Source organism: Selaginella moellendorffii, unplaced genomic scaffold, assembly GCF_000143415.4.
Source record: "Selaginella moellendorffii unplaced genomic scaffold, v1.0 SELMOscaffold_10, whole genome shotgun sequence".
In the NCBI taxonomy this organism is placed as follows: Eukaryota; Viridiplantae; Streptophyta; class Lycopodiopsida; order Selaginellales; family Selaginellaceae; genus Selaginella; species Selaginella moellendorffii.
The window spans coordinates 371620-388528 of record NW_003314271.1 but is presented as its reverse complement, the minus strand read 5'-3'; the positions used below and the strand labels follow the sequence as shown (position 1 = coordinate 388528).

General features: G+C 49.4%; 4 protein-coding genes across 4 annotated transcripts; 3 read left to right on the top strand and 1 right to left on the bottom strand.

Annotated features, from left to right (window-relative positions):
• Positions 1–641: 641 nt before the first annotated feature.
• Positions 642–2765, bottom strand: LOC9631630 (plant-specific TFIIB-related protein 1). The gene is made up of 4 exons (XM_024673513.1): positions 2127–2765; positions 1913–2071; positions 1698–1856; positions 642–1620 (listed from the first exon to the last, which is right to left on the bottom strand). Exons 1-4 carry the CDS (start codon positions 2724–2726, stop codon positions 688–690), a joined length of 1851 nt encoding a protein of 616 aa, XP_024529281.1. The 5' UTR covers positions 2727–2765; the 3' UTR covers positions 642–687.
• Positions 2766–2812: 47 nt separating this feature from the next.
• Positions 2813–4827, top strand: LOC9631629 (pentatricopeptide repeat-containing protein At5g02830, chloroplastic). The gene is made up of 7 exons (XM_002968337.2): positions 2813–3227; positions 3287–3374; positions 3429–3633; positions 3685–3792; positions 3846–3998; positions 4047–4553; positions 4613–4827. Exons 1-7 carry the CDS (start codon positions 2813–2815, stop codon positions 4733–4735), a joined length of 1599 nt encoding a protein of 532 aa, XP_002968383.1. The 3' UTR covers positions 4736–4827.
• A 959-nt stretch (positions 4828–5786) lies between these two features.
• On the top strand, positions 5787–13928 carry LOC9631628 (ATP-dependent helicase BRM). The gene is made up of 16 exons (XM_024673144.1): positions 5787–5920; positions 5980–6080; positions 6138–7097; positions 7195–8139; positions 8199–9398; positions 9460–9557; positions 9623–9710; positions 9759–9845; positions 9896–9988; positions 10040–10123; positions 10179–10382; positions 10444–10680; positions 10737–12290; positions 12361–12789; positions 12853–13101; positions 13165–13928. Exons 3-16 carry the CDS (start codon positions 6864–6866, stop codon positions 13819–13821), a joined length of 6159 nt encoding a protein of 2052 aa, XP_024528912.1. The 5' UTR covers positions 5787–5920; positions 5980–6080; positions 6138–6863; the 3' UTR covers positions 13822–13928.
• Positions 13929–14154: 226 nt separating this feature from the next.
• LOC9631627 (QWRF motif-containing protein 2) lies at positions 14155–16854 on the top strand. The gene is made up of 6 exons (XM_002968335.2): positions 14155–15841; positions 15927–16046; positions 16105–16221; positions 16276–16365; positions 16469–16576; positions 16645–16854. The coding sequence occupies exons 1-6, from the start codon at positions 14396–14398 to the stop codon at positions 16720–16722; spliced, it is 1959 nt and encodes a 652-aa protein (XP_002968381.1). The 5' UTR covers positions 14155–14395; the 3' UTR covers positions 16723–16854.
• The last annotated feature ends 55 nt before the right edge of the window (positions 16855–16909 follow it).

The window sequence follows — 16909 nt, the reverse complement described above, 5'->3', positions numbered from 1 at the left end:
CTTGATGGAAAACAAAAAAAGTTACATTAGAAGTAACACTATCACTGGCTTGAACGCCACCTTGTGTGAGGAGCAAATCGATGGATAGTTACAATTCCTTTCATCCTCAAATAACGTTATTCCACGTGTCCGTTAATGGTCTCGCCACAGCCCGTTAAGGCCGTTCCCCGGGCACGGGCTCGCTCGTTCCCTCCAGAACGCGCTCGCCATGGCTCGCCCGTTCTGGGCGGGAACGTGCTCGCCCTCGGGAACTCCTTCATCAACGGTTACAAATAAAAAATGGTGCCACCATTTGCTGTTAAGGACCTAAACAAGGGATCACTGCGATTCCTTCCATTTCATCGTCAATGTTTGCAAACTTAGAGCTTCTTCTCTTACCAGGAACCAAAGGAGATCGTGATACAACAGAAATAAAACGAGCTTTCGCTGAGCTTCTGCACATTGATCGTCAGAAGCCCTGGCTTCTCCCAACAATCGAAAGTTCTGACCTTGTCACATATTGCTTGCCAGTAGTTCTCAGTTCTCACTTAGCAGCAGATTGAGGGATATCAAACAAGATAAGGTTAGTAGCATAAGTGAGAACTTGAGCAGGATAGCAGATTCAACTTTCATGGCATATCCATTTCTGAATACTAGACAAAGAATTTGCAAGTGTTCTTGAGCTTAGTTGATGTAACTTTTGCTTTTTTACAAGGTTTGCTTCTCATCACGCTTGGCAATCTTCTCCTCACTCTTGACTTCCTGTGAGGATTTTTCTAGCGCGTTGAAAAGCCATGGAGCTGCAGCCACTGCTTCCTGCTTCTTTGGAGCCGCAGCCGGAAAACCATGGGGTCCTCCCCACATAAACGGCATGGCTCCCAACTTACCACTCGAATCCTGGTGGTGATCTCCAGCAGCTTGAGGAGCGCCATTCAAGTCTGGACCCGGCGGCTTCCTCTCAAACATATCCAGCTCCACAATCTCATCGTCGTCCATGGTTGGAACCATGTTAAGATCGTGCAGAGATGGCCGTCTCTCGGGCTTGGTCGTCGTCGTTGCAGAAAACGGTGGCGGCGTTGCTGCGGCCGTGCCGTAGCTAAACGAGGACTGAGGAGGATTCTCGGCTTCTCGGGGACTTGTAGACGGAGAGACGTACCCTGCGTTGAGATCCACATCGAACTTATCAGTTCGCAGGCCTGTCTTTGGTTTCTCTGCTTCCCTGCTTGCTTCGCCGCCGAGAAAGGCCAGAGGCGTCACCGAGCTCGACATGGTCGGAGGCATCATGAAGACGTTCCCTGGAGGCCTCGCGTACACGGGTGCCAAGGAGGACGCCGCGGATAACGAGCGGAGATGAGGAGGGATTTGTGCTGCTGCTGCTGCGGCTGTTGATGGCATCCGGAACGATGCCCCGGAGGATTGCATGCTCGCGAATCCACCACCAGCCAAAACTGTAGCACCTGAGCTCGAGTCGATTCCCACTCCAGAGCCCTGGCTTTCGACTGAAGGCTTGGAGATAGTGGAAACCCGGAGCCCTGTAGTTACTGGGAAAGCCTTCTCCGGAGGAACGGCTGGAGTGTAGTCTTTAGGCATCAGGTCGTCCAAGTTCTCGAGCAGTTCCTTGTAAACCTTGCGTAGAGTAACCTGTGCAAATGAAATATGACGATAAAAGAATAAGTCAAGCAACTTCCAGAGAGAAAGCTCGAAAATCCTAGACTTACTTCAGTGAGCCCGGTGGCTTTACAAATCTCGGTCTGAGTTTTACGCTTGTCTTCCAGCTGACAAGCCAAGTATATCGCTGCTGCTGAAATGCTTATAGGATTTCTCCTGGTGCAAAAGCTTTTGCTTATCACAACTTCTCCTATATGGGAGGCCAGGTCCTGTGCATAATCTACGCATCTCAGTGCAAGGGAGTAGAACAACAGCGATGAGTTACCTGAGTCGTCTTGTTGAGCTGCAGCAAGTTACAAAACCTGGGCATGTGAACCGAGATAGAATTACTGTTGATCGGCTGGCTTAGCTTAAGAGCATCAGACAGGAGCTTCATGTGTCTAGCAATTTCTTTCTGAGGTATGTTGGCAGCCACCGATATCTCCTGCTCAAAAACTTTCAGATTCAATCAAACGAAAAAAAATAAAAATTCTTCCAACCTGCAAAGTTCTTGGCTCTTGCGCCTCACGACTAGCTTGCACCAGCGCGGCTGTAGCGAGCGCCTCGATATTCCTATTGCGTAGCAAAGTCGCGGTGGAGCAATCCCGGAAGAGCTGGATGGCGTGCTCGGAGCTATCCCTCTCCAGTCCCAGCACCGACGACACCTCCACGATCTGGAAGTACGCTCGTAGCATGTCCACCAGATTCAAGCTTCCCGCGAGGTTGGCCCCTCCATTCGGATAGTACTCGGCCATCACTCTCTCCAGCTCGGCCAGATGGCCACACACCGTGCTAGTCGTGTTGGTGAAGAGCGGTGTGGCTTCCAGCGACCAAGTGCTAAATGCCGTGATGAATCCACTGCTCTCGAACGGATCATCGTCCAGCGGCGGCACCCGGAATCGCTCGTTGTCGCTGAAATCCGGCGTGACGATGCACAGCGGCGTGTCCGTGGCGCGCTCGACGAAAACCTCGTGGATCTGGACGCGCCGCTCATCGACGACGCGCGCGCAGGCCTTACACTCGGTGATGAAGCGGCCGCTGCCCGATGGCGTGCATCGTCCCTCCAGGCCGCTGCAGTATGGGCACTGGATGTGCGACATTCTCCCCCTTTCTCACGAGCTAGAACCCTAGATTTTGGGACATTGCCTTTACCCTTAAACCCTAAACCCTCGAGCCCTAGATTTCTATGGCATTGCCGCATTCTTGGCTCGGGGGAGCGGCGAATCCAGCGGCGTCGGCTCCAGCAGCGACGAGCAATCTCTTCTACGTCGGGGAAGCCAAGCGCTTGGCTCGGCGTGGCAGGCTGATCGAGATGATAGGATTGGTCCAGGAGCGCTTGGAGCATGGCGCTGTGGGAGATGCTAGGGCGTTTTTGGAAGTTGTAGGGATCCACGCCGTGCGTGATGGATGCGTGTCAGTGCTGGAGCAGCGCCGGCTTCCTTATCTGGTTGAATTTTGCCGCGCATTGAGTGAGATGGGGATTTCTTCTCCATCGGATTATCTTGGGAGGTATGGATTGCAGCTAGTTATCGATGAATGTGGCCGGCTACTCCAGGAGAACAGAGTAGAGGAATGCATTCGTTGCTTGGAAAGGCTCGCGAGTAAGTTCTCCTCCTTCCATTCCAGCTTTTTCTAACCATTACTTCGTTTTTCTCCAAAGAATGTGGATTCGTCGTAAAGAACTTGGTGAAGCCTACCCTTTGCATGGAAGCCTGTGCTAGAATGCACAACACTGCCTTGGCTCTCAGGTTAGCTCTCTTCTTCTGTCGTTCTAAAAGTAGTTTATTGTTGTGTGACTGAAGGTATGCTTGTTTACTTCCGGACATCTTGCATTCATGCAACATGATCATGCAAAAATTTCGAGACCAGGGAGATCTTCAGTCGGTGTTCCAGGTCTTTCAAGCTCTGGAAAGTACCGGCGTTCTTCCAGATATGTACTCGTATTGCATACTGATTGATGCTTGCGGGCGTTGTGGAGATACTGAAAAAGCCACAGCGATTTTCGAGGTGAGATTTAAAAGTTTGAAGTGTTCGAGTAACTTGTGATATCTTTTCCAGGGATTGTTAAAGGCTGGAACAGTTCTAAACGTATACGTATGTAACAGCATGATGAATGCTCACGCAGGAAACATCCAGCACGTTCTGAGGCTATACAGACAGATGCAGGTAGAGAGATTGGCACTGAATCTCTTTTCATCGCTGTTTTGATCTGGAGGCAGGGTTCCGGTATTGCAGCGGATGTAACAACGTACAACATCGTCTTTAAGGCTTGTCGTCTGTCTAAGAACCCAGTACTTGCTTTGCGGTTGTATGAGGAACTGAAAGCAAAAGAAATCAAGCTGAATGTTCTAAGCTATGGTACATTAATCCAGGTAGTCATTTATCCCTACGTCTTTCGTAAGTAACAGCTTTTCATACAGATATTTGGTGAGGCCAAAATGCTTGATCGAGTATTTCAAATGAAACGTGATATGGACTCAACCGGTATTGTTCCCAATGTTGTCACTTGGACTTCACTTGTTGGTGCTTGCTCGAAAGGGGCATTGGTTGAGAAGACGCTTCAAGTATATCAAGATATGGTTCAAGCTGGGTGTACTCCAAATGCCTTCACCTACAACTTTCTTCTTAGCGCTTGCGTCGACGGCGGCCAGTCTGACAAGGCGCATAAGCTGTTTAGAGAATGGAAGACCTCTGGACGTATACTAGCTGGAATTGAAGTTCAAGACGAAAGTGTGATCTTCTCCGAATGGGTCCGTCCCGACTCAGTGGCTTATAACACGATGATGAGGGCGTGTGATAAGCTTCCAAAACAGGCCGAAGCTGTTATGCAGGAGATGGTGAGCTCTGGACTCAGGCCGGATAAGCGAAGCTGGTGCATCCTTATTAATTCGTATGGCTGCAATGGTGACAAACAAGGGGCTGTTCAGGTATAAGAAAGAAGCTTTGTATTCTCATATTTTGTATTCACGTCGACATACTTTTGCAGGCTTTTCAAAGAATGGGAAAGTCTGGCATTATAGCTGATGTGGTCGCCTACACAGCCATCATCAAGGTCCGCTTCAAATCCAAAATAAGCTTCGTCCTACATGTGTTCTGTCATCGTAGCTAGTCACTCACTGATGAGGTTTGGTTTTTCCTGGCTCCAAGGCTTGCGTGAACTCTCAAGACGTTTCCATGGCTTTAAGCCTTTTCGAAACTATGAAACGCGATGGTATCTCACCAAATTCGGTAAGGTCTTTTAAATAGATCATATAAAGAAATACTATTAGCTGTCCGTGTGCAGGTCACATACAATACATTGCTACGGGCCAGGAGGAATGGAGATCTGCGTGAGATTCAAAGGATACTAGCCATCTACGAAGAAATGAGGAAAAATGGGTAAATAGTTTAAACGATCCTTTTGCTGCTAAATCAGTCTATGGATTCCAGATATGCCCCTAATGAACGAGTGCTTAAGGCTTTGATCGAGGACTGGGCCGAGGAGATGATTAAAAACAAGTCTAAGGGTGGTCCGGGAGATCAAATTTTTAAAGAGTATGGAGAATCGATATTGCGTAAGGTGTCAGTTACAAGAGTTCCTGGAGATTGCTTCACAATCGATATTCAGGGGCTGTCAAAGGTAAAACAATTCCTGGGAAGCCTTCCCTTCTCAATCGCTGAACTGCTTGTTGTTTACTGAAGGGGGAAGCTCGAGCAGCTGTTCTTGTGGTGTTGAGAATTCTGAAAGAACAGCACTACGGTCAGATACGCAGCTGTTTTCCTTTCTTTTCTTCTTTCAGGATTTTAACATCCCGCTACAGATGTGCCAGTTGAAGAAGACTTGATAATTGTCACTGGCCCTTCGAGGCGGAGTGAAGCAAAAAATGCTACAGGCCTTCTCGAGAATGTGGTGACGCAAGTGTTGGAGAATCAACTTGGTCTTCCTGTTTTTAACTTGGGAAAGTTTGTCGGTAAGCAGAATATAAAATGTTTTTTTTAATTATATTTTATCTTTTTTAGATTTTGACCCCCAGTTTATGGAAATGAGAAAGCCCGAGACGTTTGGAAGGCTGAAAGTTTCAAAGCAAGCTCTGAACGATTGGATTGGCAGGAAGAAGGATCACTGGTAAGAAATCAAAGTTCTAATGGAAATGTGATTCATCTTGTTTCTTACAGATTTGAATGCTAAAGTAAGATATGGCGTGAAGAAACGTCTGTTCTTAAAGAATGGGCATGCTACTGTTAAGAGCTAGATCAACAAAGGTAGCGACTTTCCATGGTCCATCACAGCATTTACAGCATCCCGAGCGTCACAGTAAGATCTTTGTCCTGTAAGCTTCGTCGAAGTCTAATCACTTTGTGTTCAACTCCCAGGAACAGATGAAAGAGCTCATCCGGACGTCAGAAAAGCCCGAGTCGCAACAAGAGTGCCACTTGCTGCTAAAAGGAGACGAGGCAACAGCCGCCATCAAAGTGTGAGTCAAGGCTCCTCCTTTCGCTTCGTTTTGCCACTGCTCATCCACTTAAAACAGGTTTTTGGGATGAGAGAAAAAGAGGCACAGGCAATCGAAGTAAGTGTGTGTGAGTCAAAGCTCCTCTTTTTCTTCACAGCCATCGCTTGAGTGTTTTAATTTCCAAGTTCTACGTCATCACAGATCTCTCCTCCGGGAAGAAAGAAAGAAGGAACGAACTTCTTAAGTGATAGGAGCCGAGCCCGAAGGAATAGAATGGAAAAAGAAGAAAGAGCTCGGTCGGCGGCAGTACGCTTGGTTGGAACGAGGGCAACACAGAACGAGAAAGATTCGTGGAATATCTGTGACGCGAGACATTGACGGGCATTTACAGTGACGAGCAAAGCATGGCTAGGGTTAGTAGCGATGGCGGAGAAAGCGGGATCGCCGGATGCGGAGCCCACCGTGGCAGCAGCAATGTGACGCGTCTAGTTGTTTAGATCAGTGCCGGACGACAGATCACAGCAAAGAGGGGAAAAAAACAAAGAATTTCTTCTCACGAATTCTTCGAGGCCGCATTCTTTCTTGGAAGAATCGCGCAGTGGGCAGAGTTTCTTACAGCGGCAGCTAGAGCTAGAGAGCTGGATTTCTAGATTCCGCAGCCGAGCAGTCAGCGTCTCTTCTCCAACGAACAAATCGCCCGGATCGTGCCGTGGAGACAGCGAAATCCTGGGAAGAACAAGGCGCAAGAGGCCGAGGAACACGAGGAAGGCGAGGATCGGTGGAAATATTTCCGCTGGCTAGGGTATGATGCAGAAGCCACAGCAGCAGATTCCAGCTCCTCCTCCGCCCGGCCATGGCCATGGCGTCCTTGGCGGAGCGGCGTCGCTCCGGGCTCGCGGCTCCGCCTCTCCGGCAGCGCCGAATTCCGAGGTCGATCCGTCGGTTTCCTCCGCTGCTAGCGTCTCCGGCAGCGCGGGTCTTCCATTTGGATCGCTCCCGGCGTGGCCGCAGACGCATCTCCTCCAGCACCAGGGCCAGGTATTTCCAAGCTTTTTTGGCAGGAGAAAGCTTCTTTGGAGAGAGGATTTCAGAAGAGCGGTGATTTACAATGTGGTGTGGTTTTTTTTTCTTCCAGCAGGCAGCCGTGGATGGGCAGCTCCAATCCCATCTCTATCTCCAGCATGCGCTACATCTCGCGCAGAGGGCTATCCAGCAGCAAGGAAGCAAGGCGGCGCCTGGATCAAACAATATGAAGCTCCAGGAGTTTATGCAGCTCCAATCTGCCATGGCTGCTGCGCAGGATCGTGCTCTATCCCAGCAGCACCAGCAGATGTCTCGTAGTGATGCCGCTGCCAAGCCACAGCAAACTTCTCCACCTGGGAACCAGAATCAAGGACTCCAACAACAGCGAGTTCCCAGCTCCATGGCTTTTCTTTTCGGACAGAATCCACAGAGCTTGGTGGGCTCTTCGCCGGTCCAGCCGAGGACTGGAGATGCCAATCCCCGGAACAATTCTCCTCAGCAGTTCATGTCGCCGGAGATGCTCCAAGCTCGCATGCTCGCCATGCAGCAGCAGCAGCAGCAGCAGCAACAAAAGCTTGCCAGCGAGACTCCGCATTTGAGACTGGGGTCGCAGATGATCTCTCCAGCTTCTTCGGACCAACAAGAGCCGCAGCCGCCACCTTCCAACGTTGCTGGTTTCGGGCATGCCAGTGACTTGCTCCCCAATCTTCGTGGAGGATTTCCTCAGCAGCATCAGCAGCAACAACTGTCCTCCACTCTAGGAAATGGACTGACAAAACCGGACATGAACAACAGCTCTTCGCCGGTATTTCCGATGCATCCGAGACAACAGCACCAGTTCAATCCCAGAGCTCTCCTGGAAAACCAAACCCCTGTTTCCATGGTCGCGTCACAGCATTTGCAGCAGCAACCCCCAGCTCCAGCTCCAGCTCCAGCACCAGCCCCTGCAAATGATTCTTCTTCTCAGCATGCTCAACCGGCTGTGAAGGCTGTTGGCTTCACTATCCAGCAGTTGATGGTACTGCGCGCCCAAATCCTAGCTTTCCGTCGCTTAAAGGTACGCGTATCTGTCTTACCTTCTCGCGCAAAACTTAATTTTTTGTTTTGTAACTTCAGCGTGGCGATCGTTCCTTCACATCAGACATGATCCGTGCTATAACTCCGACTCCTTTAGGAGTCCCGCCACAGAAACAAGGGGCATTGGCGTTGCCTCCACCCGAAACCAGCCAGCCGAAGGTCTTGAACGAAACTGCTGACGAAAAATCGCATCGTGAATCTCCAGTTAAAACTCAAGATGGTGGCTCAGAATTAGAACAAAGTTTGAAGGGCTCAGGAATGCAGCAAGCGTCCTCACAGAGTGAAGCTGTCAAAAGTGTCCAAGAGGTGGTGCCAACTAAGTCTGTGGTCGAGGACGAGAAGCAGGCGGATTCGAATGAAAACAATGGGATCGATCTTTCAACTCAGCAATCAAACACTTCTCGGCTACCTAGCAAAACGCCGGCAAGCAAGCGTTACCGTGGTCCTTTATTCGACTTCCCTCCTCTTGGTAAGAAACCGGAGGCCAGTTTGCTTCCTACTCCGAATGTTTGGGGACCGCCAGCGTCCCTGAAATACGACGTCCGGGAGCTTCTACTTCAGGAGGGGTTAAGAATAATTGGCAAGAAGAAGGCTAAGAAGCTCAAAGTCATTGAAATGCTACTGTCGGATGGTAACTTGAACGTACCTTCTGAACTCAAGCTGAAGCTACGGATCGAGCAGAGGAAGTTAGTGCTTCTCAAGATGCAAGGGAAGGTTAGAAATGAAATCGAGGAACAGCAACAGGAGATCATGGCCATGGGTGATAGAGCTTACCGGAAATTTGTTCGTCTATGTGAGCGTCAGAGGATGGAGATTTCAAGACAAGTTATGGTGCTGCAAAAGACAAGCAAGGAAAAGTATCTCAAGGGCATATTTCAGTGGCGGAAGAAGCTCCTTGAAGCACATTGGTCTGCTCGGGATTCTCGTATCAACCGTAACCGAGGTATTGCAAAGTTCCACGAGAAACTTCTACGAGAGTTCTCGAAAAGGAAAGACGAAGATCGCAGTAAGAGAATGGAAGCTTTAAAGAACAACGACGTCGATGCATACAGGGCGATGTTGATAAAGCAGCAGAAAGAAATTCCCGGTGATGCTCAGCAGCGATTTGAGGTCCTGGAATCTTTCTTGTCTCAAACAGAAGATTATCTTCACAAGCTTGGAGGAAAGATATCGTCTGTCAAGACTCAGCAGGAAAGAGAAGAAGCTGCATTAGCTGCTGCTGCTTCTGCGCGATCTCAAGTACGTTCACGAAAGCTACCATGGAATGCTGGTATTTAACATATTTTGTAATTTTGTGCAGGGGTTTTCCGAAGAGGAAGTTGAACGTGCTGCCGCTCAAGCGAGTGAAGCTGTAGCATTGAGGAGCTGGAACTGTGCTACATCCAATTCTGTAAATAAGTAAGGATTGAGTCTTTTTGGTTTTTCATTCGTCTGTATGCTTGATGCTTGTGTCCTTGTTGTAGGTACTATACTCTGGCTCATGCAGTGAACGAGCAAATATTGAGGCAGCCGTCAATGCTTCGGGCGGGAATATTACGTGACTATCAGCTGGTGAGTGCTGGTCCATGTAAGTTTCTCTTTCGCTGATCGTTTTTGCAGGTCGGTCTTCAATGGATGCTTTCTTTGTACAATAACAGACTAAATGGTATCCTTGCCGATGAAATGGGATTGGGAAAGACTGTACAGGTTAGCTTTGTATTTTGAGGTCCGGGCTTGTCTGAGATGTTTTCGTCCAGGTTATGGCGCTCATTGCATACTTGATGGAGTTCAAAGGAAATTACGGACCACATCTTATTATTGTTCCCAACGCAGTCATAGTGAACTGGAAGGTACTCATTCTTGTGGCTGGTTTTCAAACTTGAAAAGGTTTCATGTTTTAGAGTGAGCTGCTCCGATGGTTGCCTTCCGTGAGCTCCATATTTTATGTTGGTGTAAGAGAAGACCGCTCTAGGATTTACTCACAGGTGCCGTTTGCTTAAGTCATAAAATTTTTTTGGCTGATAGATTTGCCCTGCACAGGAAGTTGCTGCATTGAAGTTCAATGTTCTAGTTACTACGTACGAGTTTATAATGCGCGACAGATCAAAACTAGCAAAAGTTGATTGGAAGTATATTATTATAGACGAGGCTCAGCGTATGAAAGATCGAGAGTCCCGTCTTGCTCGTGACTTGGATCGTTTTCGCTGTCAAAGGCGGCTGCTTCTAACCGGCACCCCTCTGCAAGTAAGAGTATTGGTTTTTATACTATCTAAATACTTAAGTTATTTTTTTGGTTGTATGTCAGAACGATCTACATGAGCTGTGGTCGCTTTTAAATCTACTCCTTCCTGAAGTCTTTGACAACAGTAAAGCTTTTCACGACTGGTTCTCAAAGCCATTCCAAAGAGATGCCAATACACTTGAGGATGATTGGCTTGAAACGGAAAAGAAAGTCATCGTTATTCACCGGCTGCATCAAATACTTGAGCCCTTTATGCTTAGACGGCGGGTTGAAGATGTCGAGGGGTCTCTTCCGCCCAAGGTAAGTCTTTAAAATGTCTTTTCCTTTTCTTTTACTTCATATCAACACATTTCCAGGTCCCTGTTGTTTTGAAGTGTAAAATGTCATCTTTTCAAGCAGCAATATACGACTGGGTGAAGGCAACTGGTACTATTCGTCTGGATCCAGCCGATGAGGAAGAAAGGGTGGCCAGTGGCAATGGCAAGCGACAGGCCAGGGCTTATGCTCCGTTACAGAACAAGTGCATGGAGCTGAGAAAAGTGTGCAACCATCCTTATCTTAATTATCCTCCACACTGTCGACTCTTCAACGAGAACATGGTTCGGATGTGTGGGAAACTTTGGATACTTGATAGGATATTGATCAAGCTACAGAGGTCGGGCCACCGGGTTTTACTCTTCAGCACAATGACGAAGTTGCTAGATATCCTGGAGGATTACCTACAGTGGCGTGGTCTGATATATCGACGAATTGATGGGACAACCCCTCTGGACTCCCGAGAAACTGCTATTGTGGACTTCAATGCGCCTGGTTCCCAGTGCTTCATCTTTTTGCTCAGCATCCGGGCAGCAGGTCGTGGTTTGAATCTCCAGACAGCAGATACAGTGGTTATATACGATCCTGATCCAAATCCAAAGAACGAGGAGCAGGCTGTAGCACGAGCTCATCGTATTGGACAGAAGTCAGAGGTGAAGGTGATATACATGGAAGCTGTTGTGGAGTCGTTCACCAGCTATCAAATGGAGGACGAGCTCCGAAATGGAGGTTCCCTGGACGTTGACGATGATATGGCGGGGAAGGATAGATACATGGGGTCCGTAGAAAGCCTTGTCCGGAATAATATTCAGCAGCACAAGATAGATATGGCCGATGAAGTGATCAATGCGGGCCGTTTCGATCAGAGGACTACACACGAAGAGCGTCGCATGACGTTGGAAGCGCTCTTGCATGACGAGGAGAGATATCAGGAGTCGGTTCACGATGTTCCAACGTTGAAAGAAGTGAACAGGATGATTGCCAGGAGTGAAGAAGAAGTCGAGCTTTTCGATCAAATGGACGAAGAATGTGACTGGCCTGGTGAAATGGTTGCATACGACGAGGTCCCGGAGTGGCTTCACGTTGGCTCGGACGAGGTGAATGCAGCTATCAAAGCTACGTCCAAGCAGGCATTAGTGAAGGGATTTTCAGGTATGTCAGGTATTATAGGAACGAAGGCAGAGGAAGATAGAATACTGGCGAAGAAGGCGTTGTCAAGAAAGAACTTCACTGTGATACACGATCACAAGGGACTCAAGCCGGCAAGACGAGGTCGACCTCCATTTGAGGTGAAGGTTCCGCCTACAGAAATAGAGGACGACGAAGATCTCGAAGAAGTTGTTGTAGAGGAAGAGTCTTCATCCGGAGAAGATGAGGAAGAAGGTGAAATAAGGGACGGCTCTGATGAGGAGGAAGACGATACTGGGCGGCAGCAACAGGATGATGTTGATGAGATGGATGACGAGGCAGAAGCTGTGGCAGAATCGTCTGACGAAAGAGAAGGAAGCCCAGAACCACGAGTTGAATTACAAGTGGTAGACTCCAAAAAGTTTGGATCGCTGGCGGCGTTGGGAAGCAGATCTAACCAAGATCTTGTAAGTAGAGATTTTGTTCTTTATTTTTGCATATGTTTTGCATATGAACTAATGTTTTCTCGTTATTCAGGATGGCGAGGATTTGGAAGAAGGTGAAATCGCGGCCTCGGGTGACTCTCCCGGAGATAGTCCTTCCGAAAAGGATCCAGACGAAGACCAGATTGTGGAGCCACGAAGAAAACGCAAGCGAAGTGCCCGTCACCGGCGCAAGGTTGGCGTTGGAGCGGGAAATGTACCTGTTCAAGGTGTATTTCCTGTTGGCTTTCTGCAAACGTGGCCGGGATACAGCGAATATGAACGTCCTGATGTATGGAGCATCACGCCTAGGCCAGCAACGTTCATTCACACTGGCTTTGCTAATTGGAGCTCGCAAGCAGCATCAAAGCAGGTAAGAGTCAATGGATTCCAAGAGCTGGCAGAAGAAGTCGCCGTCGCTGAGATGAAAGAAACTCGGACTGTTAGAGGAGGTGCAAGAATGCAGGACAACGTCCAGAAGAAGGTGCGTTTTCACTTCTTTTCTCCTTCGCATTTTTTCTAAGAGCCTTTGTGTTTTTGTCTGCAGTGCAAAGCTGTCTTGAGCAAGCTGCAAGGTGCAATGAACAAGGACGGGCGACAGGTATCCGCTTTGTTAATGGAGCTTCCCAAGCGGCACGAGCTTCCAGACTACTACAAAGTCATCGACAAGCCGATTGACGCAAAAACGATCGAAGAGCACCTGGAGCGCTTCGATTATGCTACGGTGCTGGATTTCGCGGGTGACGTGCAGCTCATGCTGGACAACGCCTCCCGCTACAACACACACAACGCCGAGGTTGGTTTCTCGTAATCTTTCAGGAAGAAACTTGTAAATCTCGTCTCATTTTCCTCGTCTCAGGTGCAGGCAGATGCTCGACGACTGCATTCACTCTTCTTCCAAAGGATGGGCTTGATGTTTCCAGACGTGGACTTCAACTCCATAAAGATCAACATCGGCATCCGCATGAGCGGCTCGAGATCATCTCGCAAGCAACGACAGGTATTCGCAGAGGCCGGCAGATTAACGCCAGCAGCAGCACCACCACCACAGCAGGAAAAAGAGGACGAGGGAACAGGTAGCGTTAGTAGAGGCAAGGATAGCAGCAGTAGAAAGAAGACGAGGCCAGGTGATAGAGATAGACAGGACCAAGTTACTCACCCAGCTGATCTAGTGATTTGCAAGAGGAAGAGGAACAGCCGGAGAAAGCCGCGGATCAAAGTTTCAAACAAGCGAAAGAGGGGTCAAGCGAGCGTAGATCAAGGCAGCAGCAGCACTACTATCAGCGCCAGGAGAGATTCGAGCAGTAAAGGAGGGATCAAGAGCATGGTAGACGATGGCGGGCCGCTTAGCTGGGCTCGAGCTCGCAAAGTTTACAGCGTGATGCTATCGTCGTCCTCGCCATCGCCACCAGTAGTAGTAGCTCACAGGGATGGAGGAAACGATGGAACGATTCACCATCCCAGGAAGAAATCCAGGACTGATACCGCTAGGCGAAGGCCTTCTACTCGACTGTAATTTTATTTTTATTTTTATCCTTTTTTTTTCCATGTTAAAGTGAGTGTTGTTAATACTAAAAGCCCACTCCTTTTGTTTTTATAATAAAGCAAGTTATAAAAATGTAATTTCTGTAAGACTTTGTTAGAATATTCTTTAGATTTCAAATATCCCTGTCGTGCACACATGAAGTTGAGATACTCTTCTATTTTTCAAAAGCACGTAGAGTGTGGGGGCATCCAACGGCCAATGTGATGCCGTTTAAACGTGGCTCCATCCAACGGTCTCGCTTGATTCGTCGGCTGAACGTTGGGCTCTTCCCACGTGGCGGCCCTGCCGCTCTCGGATGCACCCATCGGACGGCTGCACCACATATGAATGTGGATTTGGAGGGAGCATGCACGCGGGAGGAGCAGCGATGGATCGCTCTAGGGCGGCGGCGGCGTGCCATCGCTTGCAGACCAAGAACATGGATCTGGATCCGCGCAGCGCTCCAGATCTCCAATTCGTCGCAAGAATCGCAGGGGTTTTAGGTCGGCAGCTCTAGGGTTTTCTGCCTCTTGTGGTTCTTCTTCCGGGCGGGCATGGCACAGCGATGATGGTTGCGGCCACGCTGGAGCTGGAAAATGAGAGAGATCCTTTGGCGCTCGCAGAGAAGAGCAATGTGGGCGTGTCAAGAAAGCCGCGGAATAGGGAAGTCTCATCCAGGTACAAGATCGCTGGATCGGGAGGAGGAGTAGCGGCGGCAGCGCCTCCTCCTCCCCCTCCTCCTCCAACGGTTCGCAGATTTCCATCCCCAAATGTCGGCCGCCTTGGCGACGCTCCTGCCGCTCCAGCTCCTCTCGATCTTCCTCCCAAGCGCGCCATCTCGGCCGAGCGCAAGCGCAATGGCGATGACAAGCGCGGTGCTGCCAAGGAGGTGTGGTCTTCCTGCCAGAATATCGTCACAGGGAGCTCCCAGGGCGCGATTCTCTGCGATGACAAGGCGAAGATTGATCACGCCCTCAAGCCCGCGGCAAATCGGCCCCGCGTGGCAACGCCGGAGAGGAAGAGGAGCCGCCAGGGCGCGGATCAAGCGGAGAATGCCAGGCCGATCGAGAATGTGGGCGGCGGCAAGCTCGAATCGCAGAGATGGAGCGGGACGGCGAATGGGAAATCCATCAGCCGGAGCTTGGATCTAAGCATGGGTCGAGCGTCGAGCATAGGGACCAAAGGGAATCGCTACCTCGTTCCAGCGCGGAGCTTCAATCAGCTCACAGGGAAGCTCCTAGAGCCGACGAAGAAACCATCCAAGCCGGCGGATTCCTCTTCTCTGGGCGACGAGACTAAGATCGATACAAGGTGCGTGAGAAGCGTTCCGGACGACGCGGATCTGGCAAGCTGCGACTCGGACGCTGGCGACAGCGTCAAGAGTTCTTTGGATTCTCAGAGGAGCTCTGTCGACAGCGAGAAGAGCTCCTCTAGGCCGAGCAAGGCCGCGAGAGGAACTGTGGTGCCGGCGAGGTTCTGGCAAGACTTGGGGAGTAGGATTCGAAGGCTCTCGGACGTGAACCAGCTGAGATCATCGATGCCCGAAGGAGAGTTTCTGGGATCCAAGACGAGCAACCGAAGATCAAACAAGAGTGGGAATGCCAGCGGCGGCAATTCAGCTCCATCTTCGACTGCGAGTACTCCAGCGCCGAGTCAGGCACCGTCTTGGGTATACTCTCCTGTGCGTGCTGTTTCATCCACAGTAGCACCACAGCCATCGCCGCCACCTTCGTCTCCTTCCAAAGTTTCATCTCCTTCGCGAGGTTTGCCGAGTCCGACAAGAACGAGAGCCCTGCCTAGTGGTGTCGCTGCTGGTTTTTATCAAGGAGTTCGTCCGGGTAGTGTGGCGTGCATGCTCAACTTCGGGAATGATAGCTCGACTGGTCGAAGGGCAATGAGTCAACAGGACGAGGCACTGTGTCTCCGGATTCTCCACAATCGATGGTTGCAGTGGCGATACGTGAATGCTCGTTCACAGGCGACGTTGAGCGCTCAGAAGGCCACTGGAGAAGTATGTGTGCTTCATACCAAGTAGAAAACCTTCGAACTTTTGATTTTCTTTTGTTGCTAACGCTTTTCCTTGTGGCTGCTCGCAGCGAATGTTGTACAACGCTTCGTTGCAAATTTCTGATTTGCAAAGCCGGGTAGCGGAGAAGCGCATCAGATTGCAAAAAGCAAAGCAGGACTTGAAAGTTCGTGCGGTGATTGCGGCTCATGTAGGCTTCACACTTTTTCTTCTTGCCTTGAAATATTTCTGAAGCTCTTGTTTTGCAGGGTGAGCATTTGGACGAATGGGAAGAGCTAGAGCCCGAGCATGCGATTGCTCTGTCTGGATTCATTGCAGCCTTGGAAGCTGCAACCTTGAAAGTTCCGGTTACTGGCGGAGCAAAGGTAAAGGAGCTGCTTTCCTTTCTTGGCTCTTAAAAGTGCTACCTTTTATACCAGGTTGACATTCCAGCGCTTCAAAATGCATTGACTTTACTGGGCGATGCAATGGTACCACTAGAATCGACGACACGAGAGTTGCTCCCCAGGGTATGTTTTGATTCCTCCAGATTTGTTTTGTTTTGTTTCGTTTCACTAGCGCTTTTGTAAAGATTAGCAAGCGCTTATCTCTCGTGCTTGGTGTTTTGCGCAGGCTGAGAAGACGAACGAGGTTGTTTGTCAGCTGGCTCATGTATCATCGCAAGGCAAGGCACTTCTCCAGGAATGTGGAGAGATCTTAGATAGGATAGCGACATTGGAGGTAAGATCTCTCCACTTCCATTGTCCTGCTTCGATTTCCTCTAGCGACATATGCTTTGTAACGCGCAGATCGAAGAGCGGAGCTTGAGAAGCTACGTTGTTCAATTGGACAACGAGAAGAAACGCACGACGACGGCTAGAAAGTGAAAAAAAGAAAGGGCAATGACGAGCCAAGTAAAAAGATTTGTTCCTTCGTTTTAATTATTATAAGGCGGGTGATGATGATCGAGATCCATCCAATCCAGGCCAAATGTAAAATATAGTTACCCCATTTCATTCGTCCAGTGTCTAGGGAAGTCAAATTCTTTTTGGGTGTTTCAGTTCCAAACATCCG